Genomic DNA, 19,381 nt, shown 5'->3' with positions numbered 1-19,381 from the left:
AGAGGACTCCCTGCTTTAATAACAACAGGCCACACGCTGCTGGAGTTTTATATTTTATTGTAGCTCAGAGAAACATCAGAACTTTAGCTTACATTGAAACAAAAGGAGTGACGCTGCGACAGGAAGCTCAGTCTTTACCAAAATAAAAGTCTTCGACAGCAGGAAGCCCCGCTCCTCATAAATATATCTGCATCTCTGCCAGTAGAAAAATACATAACTTGTCCACATCTAGTTAAAGCCGAGAACAGTGATAAAGGAGCATTCTGCTGTTTTTACTGGAAGATCAGCTTCTAAATTCAAACAAGAGCAGTTTAAACCTGTAGATTCAGATGGTTTCACAACAATTTATTATCTGGGAAAACTTAAATATGCCCAGAGTTGGTGGAAAATAATCAGGTTTTCATTTTACTATCAGAAAAAAACTAAATATTTCAGCAGCGAAACACAGGTTCTATAAAGCTCTGAAGTGGTCAGGAGTGCACTACGAGTCCCAGAATGCACTGGTGTGAGAGTCAACCAACGAGATCCTACGCATTGTTGAGAAACAGTAAATCTAGTGAAAACATTTTACTAGATTTTTTTTTTTTTTTTTAACTGAAATGATTTCTGACAAGTTGGCAGAAAGTTTTTAACAGAAATAATTTTTTTAGGCACAAACTTGTCAATTTCTAATATTAAATCATCTTTTTTATGTGGTTAAGATCAAGTGTTACTGAGTTTCTCACATAAACATTCAGCAGCTGTGAAGGTTTTTTCCCCTCAGTGTTTGGTTTGCAGATCAGCCTGAAGCTCATAAAGCATCTGAAGTCTGAGGCGACGTCTTCAAGCGAGGAAAATTCACAGAAAACATTTGAACCAAATCACATTTCTCAAATGAACTGCGATTAAACTCAGATAATTGTTTGGTTTAGTTTTCCTCTGAAACTGATTGTTTTTACGTTTCTTAAAAAAATAAATAAAACAAAAACTAATAATTTACATAAAGAAACATCTGAGTTTTTTATGCCTCAATAAACCTCCATATCTGAACCGACTGTTCCTGCACCCTGACAGGTGACCGTTGGCCAATCAGAGGACAGGAAACCCTCAGGTGAACATCGTCAAATGGAGTTCAGTTCAGTAAAGCGGCTGCAACTCAAACAGGAAGTGATGTCATCACAGGAAGTAGGAGGCGGAGCTAGACGACGCGGCGGATCAGGTGGTTCTTGTCAGGTTCCAGGAACTCGTCCAGCAAAGCGACCGTTACCTTCCGGAGCTCCTCCTCCAGCTGGGACACGTCACTGCGGGACAGAGAAAGAGATCAGTGATGTCACAAAGTCCCGCCCCCAGTGATGTCATATACCGCATCAGCTGACCTTTGTCCCGGTGCGGCGCAGAACTCGGTGTAATACTTGATCTTTGGTTCGGTACCGCTGGTGCGCAGCGTGGCCACCACGCCGTTCTGCAGAGTGAAGGTGATCATTTGGCTGCTCCTGGACACGGGAAGCGTCTGTGGAGGAAACATCAGGAGTTACAGGAACCGTCAATCAGAACCAGGTCGGATCAGAGCTGAGATGGGTCTGCACACCTGCACACTTATAATTAAGGCCAATTTAGAGACCAGTTAACACTCTTGCTGCAAGGCAGCAGCTATCAGCTCTGGTCCTACCAGTTTAGATCCTAATCCAAAGTATTTATAAAGCACATAAAAAAATAATAAAAAAAGTTTAAGTTGCACGTGAATTCAGGAACACAAACGGTGACGTCGGTGCGCAGCTTTAAGGAGCATTTTAGGTGCTTCAGCCCAGACCCCTAATTCCTCCTCTTCCTTCTTTAGAAGGAGCGTTTTACAGTCTGTTTCCACTATGTTTATCCCTCCCGCAGCAATGGAAAAAAATATATTTCTGAGTCATTATGTGGCGTCATGACACAGCAGAGTGGAAAATGTCGGACCCACAGGGAGGCTTGGTGAAACCCGGTCATGGTGGGAAATGATGTCATAGTTGATAAACCAACGCGTAGATTAATGATGATCAGGGGTATTTTAGTTGGCCAGAGTATAAATCTGATTATCCAGATTATGCCTTTATAGTCAACTGTGATATTTTCTAATAACGTCACAAAAACAAAACAAAAAAATTGTGTTGCCGTTAAGTTGCTGAACCATTTTTTATACAACTTCTCCTTGCAAACTGGCTTATTTTTTTTAAAAAGAACTATTAACTACAACATTGTTTAATAAAGGAAAAGGTTTCATGTGTCCTGGGTGTCTTAGTCAGGCACCGTTGCCCTCAGATGGCTCAATTTGCTGCACTGTAGCTATAGCTGCCCCAAAGTTATGGAATAATCTTAATTTGTGCCAAACAGGCGTCTTCTCTGAGTTTAACAAACTCCTTAAAGCACATTTATCTGCAGAAGCCTTTTGACCATCCTGAGAGGTTGACTATTTGTAACTTGTCTAATTTTATTTTAATTAACTGTTAATTTGATGCAATCAACTCGTTCCCTTACATAGGACATTTTTTGACCAATCTGTATAATCTCATTGAATTTGAGTTTGGAAAGTGCCTTGAGATGACATGTTTCATGAATTGGTGCTATAGAAATAAAATTTAATTAATTTTAATTTATATAATTTTTATGTACAGCACTCAGTGGACTGTGGATTGTCATATCTGTCATCGTACATATCTGTAATTTAGTTTTGACAAGTCAGAATATTAGCGATATAAATTTACTGATTAAATGTTAAAACAGCTTGCCATACAGATACTAAATTAAATTATAGACCACCGTTTAACCCTACGAGGGCGCCACACTGACTATTTTATACAGAAAAGCAGGATTTCATCAAATATGCACTACTTTGTAAAAATAATGAACAAAATATGTAGACAGTACTATAAGATAACCATGTTAACAGTTTACTAGCAGAAAATAGTTAATTTGGAGGCTAGTTACTCTTTAATAGTTGATGAGGTGTTATTTTGCAAATATGCTGCGTTTGTTCCAGAACTCTGGTGCTTCATTCAGGTGGACCTGTGCAAACCACAACCTATGGTGGCCATATTACATTTAGAAAGTAGGATTGAGGGATCAGTGAGGAGGGGCTGGGTGTAAGAGGTCCAAACAGGACACACTCACTCCAGTACCTGTACTACTGAGGCGTTACAGTACGTCACGTGTTTGAACTGAGCTGAATCTACAACCTGCAGAGGAAAAGAGTTTGATTTTGTCTCACTGATCTGAGGTCGGGCCGGCTGCTGTCGTATCCCGTGGTAACGTCCCTGACGTGGACGATCCGCACGCCGCCGCACGCCTTCGGATACGAGTCGTCTCCGTCGAAGTTCCTGATCCGGCTGAAGATCCTCTGGATGGTGGGGGGGTCGTTACAGGTGACGTAGGAGGTCTTGGACACATGGTAACCGTACCTGCAGACAAAAAGTGGCTACATAAACTAGACAGTCAAAATAACAGTATAAAAAACACTCAGACTGTGGAAACCCGTCTGCAGTCAACAACCAGCGATCAAACAGAAAAACCTGCAGCAGCTACAGGAAAAAAAACATAAAAAATGACTAAAACACACAAACACTTCCTCAAACTTTGTATAATCCAGTTTAAAACCCTATAAATTGATCTCTCCTAGGAAAATAGAATCAGCAGATTCCCTCGAGTACGAAGCTTCCTGCATGTCAAATATGGACGTTACTCATCATTTTAAATCCTGTTAGTATGAGTTCCTGAGGATTATTTAGTAAAATTGGGTTTGTTAATCATATGTCGGCTAATTTTGTCAGTGCAGTGAAACGTTATAGTTCTATTTTTTAATGCTCCTGCTGCTGTTCTCAGTGGAGTCTGATTCATAACTGCAGATGTCAGAACTGCTGCTGTATGTCGCCCTCTGGTGGTGAGGTTGGTGTACAGCTCCACTATGAACGGGGGAAATATGAAGCTTCCCCCCTGCCTGGAACCATCACAGGAGACAAAACTTATCCTGACTAAAAGATTTCCTAAAAGTCAGTCGAGATTCTGATGAAGAAATCCAATTACTTCCTCTTTTTAACCCCCCCCCCCCCCCACATCGTGCAGCATCTTACGTCCTGTAGATGTTGTGCAGCTGCTGGTTCAGACTCAACCTCTTTGTCTGCAGGTATGCCGCCATTTCTGCCACGACCACGGCCGCACTCACGCCATCTTTCTCAGGGACCATGCTGCCACACAGGAAACCTGCAGATGCACGACTTGAATGAAATAATTTTACCTTAGAATCAGCTTCTTTTCAACAGTAAAATAATTACATTTACCCGTAAGGGGTGATGAGACTTTATAACGTCCGCCATTTATAATTTATATTGCTAATCCGTCAGTAGTTGTCACTGTAAAGCCAGACAGACGTTCAGAGGCTCACACTTCCTACTTAGCAAATGTTTTACTTTGATGAAAATCAGAACATGGCTGCAAAAATGTAATAATTAGATGTTTTTTTTCTGTGAATATAGCTTAAAACAACCTTTAGTGTCACCTTTGACCAGGAAAAAAAATATTAAAAATGGGACTTCCTTCTCTCATCTCCACAGTTCTTCCAACATTAGAGATATTCTGTCCTAGAGTGATGCACAAGATTTAGTCCATGCATTATTTTTTTCTTTTAAGGCTGGAATATAGTACTCCTGTACTATCCGCCCATCATCCATCCCTGTTCGTCCGTGGAGCGTTGCATCTCCAGCCGTCATTGGGCGAGAGTCGGGCTACAACCTGGACAGGTCAGCAGTCCGTAGGGAGGAATACCAAGTTAAATCTTCAAATTCCTGTTATCATTCAATTAAACTTATTCAATGTTTATTTTCCATTACATCGATCAGAGTTGACAAAATTATTTATCTAAAGAAAAGATTCTTGGTTACCATGGGGGGTAAAAACCATCATAATAAAAAGTAAAATGGACGGGGGGCTTGAAGGCATTGAGGTAACGTATGGTTAGATGAATAATATTAACCTTCTAAAAACGTATAAAACTAAATGCAACTGAAATTAGTCTTAAATATTAATTATTTTTGCCATATTTTCAGCTGGGTTCTGAAATTCACTGATGATGAGGTTCATAACCAGTTAAACGTAACGTGTCGTCTTTCCAGAGAGAGAACAAGCTGTTAACAGGCCATTTTAGTGTCATCCTTTGTTCTGACTGCAGGAGTGAGTCGGACACAAAATCTTTTATATTGTTGTTAATATTCTATATATTGGTGAAGACTCTCAGTCATCCAGGTCATCAGGTTCAGCTTCAGACTAGAACTCTGTGTGCTATTGTTTAAAACATTCTAGTTGTTAGAAACCACTGTTACATAACGTATTTAATCATTTTAAAAGGGATTCTGGGTAATCTTCAGAGCAACGGGTTCAATGCATTAAAACAGAAAACAATAAAAAGGGACATCATTGACCCACTTTGTTGGGAACATTTTTCATTCTTCAAAGCACGGAGCAACAGGAAACATTTGAGAACCACAGCTTTAAGCTACGCAGGCAGATAAGGAAGGTTTAGTGTGTTTATGGTGACACCTACTGGCAGATTAGTACAACTACAGGTCCCTTTAGCTGGGCTCACATCCATCCATCCATCCATTTTCTGATCTGCTTAATCCCTCATGGGGTCGGGGGGGTTGCTGGTGCCTATCTCCAGCGTTCACCGGGCGAGAGGCGGGGTGCTGGGCTCACATGTTGAACTCAATCTAAATAATTCTGTTACATCACAGCCTTTTAATCTATTTAGATTAAAGAGCGCAGTGGCAACAAAATCTGTCAGCAGGTGTTTTACCTGCAGCAGAGCAGTTCGTAAACATTTAGGACACAGATGTTGTTAGTTACTGTTGGAGGTCATTCATGTGTTCCCACTCCTTATCATCAGTGCCTGGGTTCTGCTCTGTTCTCCCACTGGGATAACGGAGTCACACAGACACAGACAAGCTTAAAACATCAGCAGACAATCAAAGGTCTCACCTATAGACTCTTCGAAGGCAAATATGACCCTGTTTCCAGTTTTGGAGAGCTCGTGGATTCTGTTCCCGATCCATTTGAAGCCAGGAAGTGTTTCCTGTTGGAGCACAGAGATGCAGAACCTTCCTCAGTCAGCAGGTGGCGGTATTTAAGCAGGAAGCTGTGCGTCACATCAAAGCTGTGTTTCTGCAGCAGTTTTACAGAGATCTATCAGAACCAGTAACCTTCAGATGTTTATTCAGGGACAGCACATGCTCAATCATTGACCCGTCCCAGTCTCTGATCGGACTGTAAAGTTACATAAAACCAAGTTATACCTTAAAATAAGATTAAAAAACTACACAGGAAGAGAAGGAGAAAAACAGCTGATTGTTAGAACAACGAGGAGCAGTAGCTGCAGTCCAGCGGTTCTTTTGACCAGAAACACGTAGAAGTGTCCGACCTCGAAGTGGAAGCCCTCGATGCGAGCGAACGCCTGCAGGATCTTTGACGACACGGTGGTGGCCAGCATGTAGACGCTCTCCGTGTCCGCTGGGTCCGGGTGGTTCTCCTTCCAGTTGAAGAACATCCACCATCCCAACAGGGCCGCTAGGTCGTTTCCAGAGAACACCTTCCACCCACGCCTGGAACACATGCAGACGGGCCTCAGCACCACAGGACCAGCGGTGAGCACACCTGTATAACCCCCCCCCCCCCCCCCCCCCACACACACACACACACACACACACACACACACACACACACACACACACACCCCCAGAGCTAAACTCCCCCTGCTGGATGGGTGTCTAACTGCAGCAGACGTCACGTACCCGTCAGACCGCTCGGCCACGGCCAGGCGGTCCGCATCAGGATCTGTGGCTAGAACGATCCGAGCGTTTTCCCGATCAGCCAAGACGAGAGACAGCTCCTGGAAGACAGAGGAGGAAAATAAATCAGAACAACTGCAGAACAAAAGGAAAAAACCCCGGAGGTTCCGTCTTTGCGGAGATCCACTTTACCAGGACAGACTCTCCCTCTTCAGGGTTTGGACAGCGAACTGATGAGAAGTTCGGGTCGGGGTCTCTCTGCTCAGGGACGGGAATGGGGGGTGCAAAGCCAAACACCCGGAAGGCCCGCTGGACAAAGTCGTGTCCGACTCCGTGGAAAGACGAGTGGACGAACTTTAGCGTGCAGCTGCTGTTGAGATCCCTGAAAGACAGAGAGAAGAGAAGAGAACCAGGAAAACTGCTCAGATCTGGAGATACAGGAAGATTCAGAGCAAGGGAACAGGATACCTGTGGAAGCAGGGCAAGGGAACAGGAAACTACTCGTGGAAGCAGAGCGAAGGAACAGGAAGCTACTTGTGGAAGCAGAGTGAGGGAACGGGAAGCTACTCCTAGAAGCAGAGTGAGGGAACGGGAAGCTACTCGTGGAAGCAGAGCGAGGGAACAGGAAGCTACTCGTGGAAGCAGAGCGAGGGAACAGGAAGCTACTCGTGGAAGCAGAGCGAAGGAACAGGAAGTACTCGTGGAAGCAGAGCGAAGGAACAGGAAACAACTCGTGGAAGCAGAGCGAGGGAACAGGAAGCTACTCGTAGAAGCAGAGCGAGGGAACAGGAAACTACTCGTAAAATCAGAGCGAGGGAACAGGAAGCTACTCGTGGAAGCAGAGCGAGGGAACAGGAAGTTACTCGTAGAAGCAGAGCGAGGGAACAGGAAGCTACTCGTGGAAGCAGAGCGAAGGAACAGGAAGCTACTCGTGGAAGCAGAGCGAAGGAACAGGAAGCTACTCGTGGAAGCAGGGCAAGGGAACAGGAAGCTACTCGTGGAAGTAGGAGGAGGGAACAGGAAGCTACTCGTGGAAGCAGAGCGAGGGAACAGGAAGCTACTCGTGGAAGCAGAGCGAGGGAACAGGAAGCTACTCGTGGAAGCAGAGCGAGGGAACAGGAAGCTACTCGTGGAAGCAGAGCGAGGGAACAGGAAGCTACTCGTGGAAGCAGAGCGAGGGAACAGGAAGCTACTCGTGGAAGCAGATCGAGGGAACAGGAAGCTACTTGTGGAAGTAGGAGGAGGGAACAGGAAGCTACTCGTGGAAGCAGAGCGAGGGAACAGGAAGCTACTCGTGGAAGCAGAGCGAGGGAACAGGAAGCTACTAGTGGAAGCAGAGCGACGGAACAGGAAGCTACTAGTGGAAGCAGAGCGAGGGAACAAGAAGCTACTAGTGGAAGCAGAGCGAGGGAACAGGAAGCTACTCGTGGAAGCAGGGCGAGGGAACAGGAAGCTACTCGTGGAAGCAGAGCGAGGGAACAAGAAGCTACTCGTGGAAGCAGATCGAGGGAACAGGAAGCTACTTGTGGAAGTAGGAGGAGGGAACAGGAAGCTACTCGTAGAAGCAGGGCGAGGGAACAGGAAGCTACTCGTGGAAGCAGAGCGAGGGAACAAGAAGCTACTCGTGGAAGCAGATCGAGGGAACAGGAAGCTACTTGTGGAAGTAGGAGGAGGGAACAGGAAGCTACTCGTGGAAGCAGAGCGAGGGAACAGGAAGCTACTCGTGGAAGCAGAGCGAGGGAACAGGAAGCTACTAGTGGAAGCAGAGCGAAAGAACAGGAAGCTACTCATAGATGCAGAGCGAAAGAACAGGAAGCTATTCGTGGAAGCAGAGTGAGGGAACAGGAAGCTACTCCTAGAAGCAGAGCGAGGGAACAGGAAGCTACTCCTAGAAGCAGAGTGAGGGAACAGGAAGCTACTCGTGGAAGTAGGGCAAGGGAACAGGAAGCTACTCCTAGAAGCAGAGTGAGGGAACAGGAAGCTACTCGTGGAAGCAGAGCGAGGGAACAGGAAGCTACTCCTAGAAGCAGGGCAAGGGAACAGGAAGCTACTCGTGGAAGCAGAGCGAAAGAACAGGAAGCTACTCGTGGAAGTAGAGCGAGGGAACAGGAAGCTACCTGTGGAAGCAGAGGGAAGTGAGGTCTTCCATGTAGCGGCTGTTGATCTGGGTCAGAGGGTCGGTCCTGAGAGAACTGTTATCCACCAGCTTCTCGTCCCAGCAGGAGGCGTTCCAGGGCTCAAGCTGTTCTTCTATACAGCGCAACACCTCCTTATCATGAGGAGAGGCGATCTGAGCACCGTTACACCAGTACACCTGCAGAGGGACAGACACAAACATTCAGATAAGATAGGCTTTATTGATCTCACAATGGAGAAATTCACTAGAATTTCTCCATTTCTCATTCATGCTAGAATTCCAGGTGGTTCAGTTTTCCACAGACTGAGATTAACAACTGCAACTGAAGTTCTGACTGAGGAGCAAAGGGTTAACTTAGACACTCAGAATTTCAAACGATGAGACTTCCTGGTGAAGTCTTTGTAGACTGTAAACACAGGATGAGCACCACAGGAGGTCGTGTTTGGTTTCGGTGATCCCAGAGCCTGACCTTGTAACCATTGTCCTCTTTTGGATTGTGTGACGCAGTGATCATCACCCCAGATGCTGCTCCAAGCTTCTTCACGGCGTAAGGCTGGAAAACACAACATGGAAATTAAACAGTTGTTTGATAAAGAAACACCTCAACTGGGGTTAGACGGTTCCAGAACATTATCTGTTTTAAACTGCAAAGGATGTTCTGGAGAATCAGCGAGGAGGATTTATTTCCTCAGCATCATTTAAAAACAAAACAGCAACAGGAGATACATATGATAAAATTGCAGCTGATGGGATAGAGACGACATCACAGACATGTCTGCAGGAACAGATGCGACTGAGCTTCCTCACCACATAAGGAGTCGGGACGAACGTGGAGAAAAGATGAACAGGAACGCCTCTGCTGAGCATCACAGCAGCCGTCAGCTTCGCCAGCCTGGGACAGGCAAACACACAGAGACCTCGTTAGGACATGACATTCCTGATCCCAGCCGCGCTGGGACAAATGTCCAGTTAAACTTCCTGTCAGGAGAGATACATTTCTGTGGTTAAAACTCCCGCTGAGAACTCCCGCTTCCTGTTAGGCCAAATAACTTCTAGCATTCGGACAGAAACTTCCTATTTGGACAAACTTTCTTCTCAGAACGCAAACTTTACGGATGGGATACAAAACGTTCTGTGGGACGCAATCCTCCCTTCTGGATTCCAACTTACCATTGGACAAAAAAATTCAAGATAGGAGGCAAATTTCTTTCAGGACTCAAGTTTTCCCTGACTGAATGTAGACTTCTGATAGCAAACCTCCAATCAGGACCCCAATCCTAGTCAGGACTATAACTTTCCTGTTAGGACACAAACTTCTTTGTCTGTATGTGAAACTCTCCTTGTCCAGGATTAGTTTTCCAGCTGGAATGCTGCCCAGTTGGGATAACAGATTGCACACAGGACATAATTGTCGTGTTAGACAGCATTTTACTCCTGCTTAATCAAGAGAACGATGGATCTCCATCTCTAGCAGGGAGCTACACTATCAGTGATTTGTGAAAACGCCCATAAACGTTCATTCTTTTCAGTCTTCATTTCCCCTGCATTAGCTTCACCTCCTCATGTTGCTTTTTAGCTCTCTGACAGCCAGCTGTGGGTTTCAGCTACAGAAATATCCTGTTACACAGAAAAAATAAACTGCCAATTTTATCCTATTAAACCACATATTCAATGTTTGTGTAAAACACTGGAAATGGAACAAGAGCTCCTGGTGACCACCTCAGACTGCTGCAGCCGCTCTCCTCCTGACCTCTGGTGTCGAATCCAACAACCACTCCCCTGCTGCTGAGGTCAGCAAAGCACCTGCACAGGTACGCATATAAACCCTGAAAGGAGAAGGAGCAACGAGTCAGATGCTGAAAAGATGCTAGCTGTTTCACTGGTCTGTAACTAGTATAAAATAGCCATTATTTATGTAATAACTGGTCTGTAGACTGACTAGTAGTGTTACTGGTGTGTTAATTGCTCTGTAGACTAACTAGCAGTGTTACTGGTGTAACAACTGGTCTGTAGACTGACTAGGAATGTTACTGGTGTATTAATTGTCTGTAGACTGTCTAGTAGTGTTACTAGTGTATTAATTGGTCTGTAGACTAACTAGTAGTGTTACTGGTGTAACAACTGGTCTGTAGACTGGCTGGAGTGGTGTTACGGGTGTATTAATTGGTCTGCAGACTGATCAGTAGTGTTACTGGTGTATTAATTGGTCTGTAGACTGACTAGTAGTGTTACTGTTGTATCAATTGTCTGTAGACTGTCTAGTAGTGTTACTAGTGTATTAATTGGTCTGTAGACTAACTAGTAGTGTTACTGGTGTAACAACTGGTCTGTAGACTGGCTGGAGTGGTGTTACGGGTGTATTAATTGGTCTGCAGACTGATCAGTAGTGTTACTGGTGTATTAATTGGTCTGTAGACTGACTAGTAGTGTTACTGGTGTGTTAATTGCTCTGTAGACTAACTAGTAGTGTTACTGGTGTAACAACTGGTCTGTAGACTAACTAGTAGTATTACTGGTGTAACAACTGGTCTGTAGACTGGCTGGAGTGGTGTTACGGGTGTATTAATTGGTCTGCAGACTGATCAGTAGTGTTACTGGTGTATTAATTGGTCTGTAGACTGACTAGTAGTGTTACTGGTGTAACAACTGGTGTGTAGACTGACTAGGAATGTTACTGGTGTAATAACTGGTGTGTAGACTGACTAGGAATGTTACTGGTGTAATAACTGGTGTGTAGACTGACTAGTAGTGTTACTGGTGTATTAATTGGTCTGTAGACTGACTAGTAGTGTTACTGGTGTATTAATTGGTCTGTAGACTGACTAGTAGTATTACTGGTGTGTTAATTGTTCTGTAGACTAACTAGTAGTGTTACTGGTGTATTAGTTGGTCTGTAGACTGTCTAGTAGTGTTACTGGTGTATTAATTAGTATGTAGACTGTCTAGTAGTATTACTGGTGTGCTAATTGTTCTGCAGACTAACTAGAAGTGTTAGTGACTAACTGGTCTGTAACCTGTGTGGACTGGATGATGGTAAGGTCGTTGATCCGGTTAAATCCTGCTCCCATCGGTGCTCGGAGTCCGGCTGTACCGAAGCTCATCCGGCCACATAGTCTGGACCTCAGCTCATCCAGACAACCCCCTGCCACCAGAGAGTCCACCTGAGCCCGGGTCCAGGGGTTCTATAGGAATCCAGAGAATAAATATAGACTATTAGTCTGTGTTGAGTCCTGGGATCACCCACGGGAACCCGTAAAACGCAACACCCAGGTCCAGTTACAGCAACAGTGAGATGTGTGGAGTTAAAGCGGTTCAGATGGACCAGCAGGCTCAGAACTGTAGGAGGTGGTTCTAATCTGGTCATGGTCTCAGACTGCGTCCCGTCATCTCACTCATCTTCATCGACATGTTCTAGCTTGGAGGATAAAGATAGAAATCCTAACATGTGGGAATCCTTTCCCGGCTGCTGACATTTACAGAGAAGGTCACGGTAACCTTTAAACCCACGCGGCCCTGAGGGCAGAGAGGAGGTCCTGGCTGGACATCAGGGAGTACACCAGGAAAAATATATGAGTTTGATTTGGTCTGGTTTTATATCTACCAGCAATCATTCCACTTTTTTCTATTTAAAACATACAGACGAGCGTCAGTGTTTCCTGTTGATGGGTTTACAGAACATTGGGCTGTGAGCCGATGGATGTGTGGCTCTGAAAGAGGCTGGTTTACTCTCATCATCCTAATAATGACTGGACCCTGCGCAGACCTCCTGGTCACTGAGGACATGTCCAGTAGGTGAACCTGCTCGCCTACCAGACATCCAGTTAGTTATCACACAGACCCACCTCCACCCCTTTAATCAGCCAGACCAGCACCCTCTAACGGGGCTGGTTCCAGGTATTTCCTGCTGATCTGAGCTCAGGATGGGAATAAATCCGCACTCTGGTCCTTTGATGGCGCAGGCGTTTCATGAGTGCAACAGCTGAGTCATGCTGCTATAAAATCACCTCATAAGTGGCATTGTTCTTATTCTGCAGACACATCTGCTGCAGTCCTGGCTCAGAACTTCCATGCTCAGGTTTAAAGTCCGCAGACTGAAACAATCGGAACCAGACGCTCTGTCTGCAGGTTTAATGCATTAATTCAGCACAGTAATTAAGCCCAGGTGTGACTTTGCAACAGTGATCATCTCTTTATCAGCCTCTGATCTAAACGCGTTAAGCAAAACATCTGATAAAAGTTTTGATTTTGTGGCAGAAGCGTGTTCTTTATTAGAAAATAAACAGGCCATTTTTTTTCCAGGAGGCATCAAATATTACTGCGCCACTTTATTTTAACTCCCTTTGTGTTTTTAAACTCGTTTAAGTGAGACGCGCTCTCAAAGTTTTTAAAGGAAGTCCGAGATAACGGTAATTTACTGCAGCCAGGAGGCTAGACCAGCCGAACCTGGAGCCCGAGTCACTGTGACCCGGGTTAACAGACACTCACCCTGTCCCAGTCTAACCACTGCTGCACCGCCGTGTCCAGCTGGGGGTCCCCGGTAAGCTGCCACCGCAGGTTTGCGTTTAGGTCCCCGGTTCCCACGATGTCCTCCATGCTGACAGACCGGGGCGGGATAATTTAAAGCTCGGCCATCAGACAGAACGGAACAGCTACTGTTTGCCGGTTGTCTGCAGCCTGCCTTCCCCGAACAGCACGCAGTCTCCACCGGGTTGTTGTTGTTGGGGCTGCAGTGCGTCACCTCTGACCGCCCGCCTCTTCCGGACAGCAGAGAGCTCAGCTACCGTTAGCATCCCGGCTACCACTAGCATGCCGGCTACCGCTAGCATGCCGGCTACCGTTAGCATCCCGACTACCGCTAGCATCTATATAATGTCTATGGTTAGCATCCCGGCTACCGCTAGCATCCCGGCTACCGCTAGCATGCCAGCTACCGTTAGCATCCCGGCTACCGCTAGCATGCCAGCTACCAGTGTTAGCAAACCCGGCTACCGCTAGCATGCCAGCTACCGTTAGCATCCCTTGCAGTTTACATAAATTGACCAACTAATTTAAGAAAGAGAAACAATGTTATATTTATTAATATTCTTGTTTAAAATATCTCATTTATTTGCATTACCACGTTTTATAATTCAACTGACCTTCACTTTTTTTTATTCAACACTTTTATATTGAAGCATTCAATTTTAATTACACGTTTTAAAAAAAAAAATATATATATATATATATACTTATATGCATTTATAAATACATAAATCCCACAAGCCTTTTAATTTCAACGTATTGTTTTTCTAATTTCCTGTCTCCAGTTTAAGTTTTCCTTATGCATTTTGGATAATAGTGCAAATGTAAGTGAACTCTTGGATCAACTGCTCCTTGGTCAATCAGCACCAAAGTGCAGGATCCACATGAACGAAACACATCATAGTAAAAAAGTGATATTAAAATGTTTCGGAAATACTGTTAGAAATATATCCATTATAAAATATGTGGTAAAGTGAATAAATGGGATATTTTAAGCATAATATATAGTTATCTTTTTTATATTAATTGGTAGAATGAAGGTATTGCCAATCTGAATCTATGCTTTCAAGAATGTATAATCAGTGTAGACAGATCCAGTCCAGTTTTGACCATTTTATTTATTTTAGATTCTGATCTAGAGCTGATCAAATGTGGTTCTGGATCTTTGAAAACAGTTAAACTCCTTTACCAATGCGTGAATCAAATACAAACTTCTGTGCAGGAAACTGACCTCATTTTTCATTAATTTACCTTAAATATATATATGAACATACTTTAATAACAAATCAGAAGATCAAGCACATTACTTTTGTTATAATACTTTCTAAATACATATATCCTATAAAAGAAAACAAACAAAACTACTCTGGGTCCCTGAGCAAGACCCTTAACCCCTGATTGCTCCCCAGGCGCCGCACAGTGGCTTCCCACTGCTCCCCAAGGGGAGCAGAAGAAGTGAATTTCTCCATTGTGAGATCAATAAAGTTCTATTATTATTATTATTGTATTATTAAGAAATATATTTGTGCACCAGATCCTTTCACCAACAATCAAAAACAGTAAATTAAAACATACAAAAATGGATCAGTTTAAAATAAAACTCGCTGATGGACCCCTTCAAATTAAAACGGCCTTTAACCATCAAACACTCAGATGTGTTTTTTATTGTATTTTTTATGCAGCAGCAGCTTTAAGCCCTTAAAAGGAATCCCCAACATGTTTCCACATGACGCAACAAGTGGTGTTACCTCTGAAGGAAAGGCTGTACTGAACTAAAACAGGACTGGTTCTGGTGAACTGCAAGGTGGTTCTGTTTGGTCCAGGGGCCAACATGATGAAGGTCCATCTCCTGCTCTATACTAACATTACTCAGGAAATCACAATCCTGGACCCGGTCGAGGCAGAGACCCGGTTCTGATCCTAGACTGGGTGGAGCCGACCCTGTCTAGCTGTGACTGGTCCAAAATTCTGACGTTAAAATCTTAAAATAGTTTAACCTAAATTTTATTTCTAAGGTATTTTAAAACATTTGGTTCTGAATCAGACAACAAGCCCCAAACTGTTGCAGAATTAGCTCATGGTCTGATCACTTGGATCTTTATTTTATATTAGAAAACAGAAAAGGAGGTGGCAATCCACAGCCTTAGTGTTCCTGATATGCAAATAAAAAACGTCTGTTTCCAGTGGAGAAGAAAAAAGGCATCGTGAAGTAATTTGAGCATCACGTGAAACTGCTTCTATGCAGACGACAGGCCGCTGTTCTGTTGGGGTTCTGGTGTCTCCCCTTCAGTCAGCTGGCAGCTGAATTGCTCCCTGAAGGCGTCCAGCAGGTGAGGGATGGTTTCCTCCACGCTGACGTCTCTCTGCAGCTCTCTGCTCAGCGACGTCACACCTTTACCTTCGATCCCGCACGGCACGATGTGGCCGAACCACGACAGGTCCGTGTTGCAGTTCAGAGCCAAACCATGAGACGTGACGTAACGGCCACAGTGGATCCCTGGGAACACAGAACCACTCGGTCAAACTGAGGCATCTCGATCATCTCTGCAATGACTGATGAAAGGACATTAGACATGGAACCGCCTCTTTTAACCGTAAACCCCCTCACTAAGGATTCTTTTTGTTCTTTCACTCCATCACCAGGATCACGGGCCTAGTGAACCTTCAGATCAAGCAGCTGTGCTTGCAGAACCAAAGAACCGAGGCCTACAACTCAGTGATCTTCTGCTGGAAACGGCAAACTCAGCGTCGGGCTCCGAGTCGCAGCCCTCATGCACCGACCTAAAACCTGCAGCGCTTCAAACACAAGCAGCTGTTTTGTTCCTGCATCAGATTCTGCTTTTCAACATATTTCTCAGGTCAGACACTGCAGGATGAGAACGTGTCTCATTTCTGCGTGAACCGGCAGAATCGTGCTGCTGCAGCTGCTGTCTTTTCAGCTTTGTGGCACGTCACGCGCTCATAGTTCCTACGGGTTCTCAACTACCACCCAAGGTGGATCAAAGCCGCAAGAATGGTGGGTCGACTTCAGCCCTCCTACATTTTGGGTCGGGACCCTTCAGCTGAGCCTGAATCATAGAAAGGATGATCTGAATGGAGCGACAGTGAGGAACAAAAATCCCTGGACGGACGCACAGCACTAAAGTAGAGGCAGGTGATATTTAATAAAAATGCAAAAACCATGATTAAAGACCAGTAATCTATTGTAAAATACAAGAAAACCCATAAACTGGCACAACATAGATTTATACAGACTCTAAACCACAATAAAGAAGAGCTGCAGCTTTTGATTATTTTAGTAATCGATTAATCTAGCGACTATTTCTTCAATTAATCATAAAGGAGAAACTCCACATAAATTAACATACCTCAATAATTTGTCTTAAATTAAAAAACAAACATTAACTGAACATTTTAAATGGCAGAAAAGAGTTTAAAAAACTAATTTTACAGCTTAAATGCAAGATGTATTTATTTTACAGTTTTGACTTAACTACTGTTGTGAGAGGGTTGTTCTTTCAGCAAGTGACATTTTAGAGTCTGTAGACTCCTGTTAACGATTTGATTTCTAAATGAGTAGACAATTATTTCAATAATCGATTCATCCAGTAGTTTCAGTCCTACAATAAAGATGCACAAAACCACCTAAATATGTCCAAGGCTGCTCTCAAGAGACACAAAACTACTGAAAACAGGCGAAAAAAACACCATGAAGTGACAAAAATTACCATAAAAGAAAAAAAAAACACTGTAAAGAGGAAAAAAAACATCTTTCAAGTACGATGGAGAATTAGAGGCCATTTTAGTTAAAAGGGAAAAAATTAAATGGCCACAGAGGAACAAGTTTAAACCAGAAGATTGACATTTCTAGATTAAATTCACGTTTTTACAAGAAATTAATGCAGTTTTTTTTTAGCAGAAATTGACTCCTCTGTGACCACATTGTTTTTTTCCTTTGATCTTCTCTTGCCCTAATACTGCGTTTTCCCAACTAAAGGCAACAATCCTTTCATTTCATTAAAGGTTATTTATCGCCTGCAAGTAAAAAATCCAGTAGCTGTTTATATTTTGTCACCCACATTTAACAGATCCTCCAGCAACATTCAAGCTTTCTGCAGCTGCAGTCCTACATGATTACACACGTTTCTACTTTTTCCTTTAAGTACATCTTGTACAGCTGTTAGCCTGAGAGATTAGGGAAAGAGAGATGAATTAATTTAAGTTGCATCGTGTATTCTCACACTCATTAAACATCTAAAAAAAGGAGCTGCTGCTGAAGACGTCGGATCAGTCCGTGTCGTACCGATAGCGCAGATCTTGTTGTCTCCGACCCAAACTCCAGTGTGAGGAGACGTTGCTGCTTCTACACCCAACCTGCTGCAGAGGGAGATGACGGTCTTCTCCAGCTGACCCACGTACCAACGCACGCTCTGGGAGAACAGAACATCCGTTACAACCAGAACCACAAACCTCACGCTGTCTGCTCAGGTCTGCTCAGCGCCGACCTTCCTGAAGCCGCCCAGGTGCAGGACCGGGTAGCAGACCAGCTGCCCCGGTCCGTGGAAGGTGATGAGTCCTCCTCTGTTGGTGCGGTGGACGTCGGCCCCCAGCAGGCGCAGCCGGTCCAGCAGGGGAGCCGGGTACGGTTTGTTCCGGATGCCGGTGGTGTAGACCGGCGAGTGCTGGCAGAGCAGCAGTGCGTGGGCTGGACCGGACCGGTGGCGGTCCACATAGGCCTGCTGCAGCCTCAGACCTTCCTTATAGGACACCTGGCCCAGACGCACCACCTCCACCAGGGGCCTGCCGGTCTGCATCCAGAACTGCAAGGAGGGCAAAAAACCGGCCAAAAACAAACACGGTCCGGTTAGAGGGCTTCATCTGAATCATTGGAACAAGAATTAAAACGGTTAATTTAAGAAATCAGTATTAATTCAATTTAATCCAATTTTATTTATATAATGCCAATTCATGAAACATGTCATCTCGAGGCACTTTACAAAGTCAAAATCAATCATATTACACACAATGGTCAAAAATGTCCTATATAAAGGAACCAGTTGATTGCTTTAAAGTCTCTCCAAGCAGCATTGTCCATGGCTTTGCAGCAATCCCTCATACTGAACGCATGAAGCAACAGTGGTCTGATCAGACCACTGTCAGAGTATTATTATTATTATTATTTTTAACAAATATTCCTCCTAACCAGGAGGAGGTAAAGGGGCACTGGCGGGTCGGCCTCAGGTGGACCTGGGATCCTTCATACAACCTGCAGCTGCAGGTCAGATGTTCTGACAGGAGATCCTGCTGAGAGCCACAGAAACCGGCACATGCAGAAGCCGACCAGGATTCTCTCTGCTTTTAGACTTTCCCCTGCACCGTGCCGGTCCAGTACCTCCCTGACTGCAGCTGGAAAACAGCTGCTTCAGGAGAGAAAACCTCTTCCTCCGAGCTGCAGGTAAAGCCCAGAACCGGAAGCTCTGCTCTGACCAGGTAAGAACAGCAGGTGAACCTCAGACCTGATCCGGGAGCTCACCTGTCAACGTCACCGCGAGCTGACACACAAGTCCTCCACCTGACTGCCGTGAAATCTCACTGGGTTTCCGGTTTGGTGCTGCACTTTCAACCGGAAACACACTGAGCCCTTCACAATAAAGCTATTTAACTCTGTATTATAACCAGAGCTCCAGGGGAATATTACACGTTCATAAAAAAAACCATGACTCAGCAAGTTTAAGAAGAACACAGATAACTAAAATTCCATTGGATTGTCCAGAGTATTTCACCTTGCAATACATCCTGCTGCTACAATACATGCACTACTCACATGGCCTTACACATTACCTTTCTTTACATATCAAATTTATGTATTTATTTATTTTTACTGCTGAATTCCTGACAAATGTGTATATTTATAATGCCTTCTGTTTTTAACTCGGAT

The 19,381-nt window shown here is 44.4% G+C and overlaps 2 protein-coding genes across 3 annotated transcripts; both read right to left on the bottom strand.

Annotated features, from left to right (window-relative positions):
• Nucleotides 1–40: 40 nt before the first annotated feature.
• On the bottom strand, nucleotides 41–13,741 carry pgm2l1 (phosphoglucomutase 2-like 1). Its single transcript, XM_036131515.1, has 14 exons — nucleotides 13,408–13,741; nucleotides 11,937–12,104; nucleotides 10,642–10,748; nucleotides 9,730–9,814; nucleotides 9,392–9,475; nucleotides 8,903–9,099; nucleotides 6,978–7,167; nucleotides 6,789–6,886; nucleotides 6,419–6,599; nucleotides 5,980–6,073; nucleotides 4,080–4,209; nucleotides 3,221–3,410; nucleotides 1,356–1,489; nucleotides 41–1,280 (listed from the first exon to the last, which is right to left on the bottom strand). Exons 1-14 carry the CDS (start codon nucleotides 13,513–13,515, stop codon nucleotides 1,178–1,180), a joined length of 1,869 nt encoding a protein of 622 aa, XP_035987408.1. The 5' UTR covers nucleotides 13,516–13,741; the 3' UTR covers nucleotides 41–1,177.
• Nucleotides 13,742–15,500: 1,759 nt separating this feature from the next.
• lipt2 (lipoyl(octanoyl) transferase 2) lies at nucleotides 15,501–19,092 on the bottom strand. Of its 2 annotated transcripts, none has more exons than XM_012858054.3 (4): nucleotides 18,977–19,092; nucleotides 17,949–18,263; nucleotides 17,747–17,873; nucleotides 15,501–15,940 (listed from the first exon to the last, which is right to left on the bottom strand). In XM_012858054.3, the coding sequence occupies exons 2-4, from the start codon at nucleotides 18,255–18,257 to the stop codon at nucleotides 15,681–15,683; spliced, it is 696 nt and encodes a 231-aa protein (XP_012713508.2). In that variant the 5' UTR covers nucleotides 18,258–18,263; nucleotides 18,977–19,092; the 3' UTR covers nucleotides 15,501–15,680. The 2 variants fall into 2 exon arrangements, with proteins under 2 accessions (XP_012713508.2, XP_012713507.2); XM_012858053.3 differs by lacking the exon at nucleotides 18,977–19,092 and adding an exon at nucleotides 18,710–18,967.
• Nucleotides 19,093–19,381: the final 289 nt, after the last annotated feature.

The sequence above is a fragment of the Fundulus heteroclitus genome, unplaced genomic scaffold (genome assembly GCF_011125445.2).
Source record: "Fundulus heteroclitus isolate FHET01 unplaced genomic scaffold, MU-UCD_Fhet_4.1 scaffold_44, whole genome shotgun sequence".
Taxonomy (NCBI): domain Eukaryota; kingdom Metazoa; phylum Chordata; class Actinopteri; order Cyprinodontiformes; family Fundulidae; genus Fundulus; species Fundulus heteroclitus.
The sequence above is the reverse complement of the archived record's forward strand: the minus strand, read 5'-3'. Positions and strand labels throughout refer to the sequence as shown.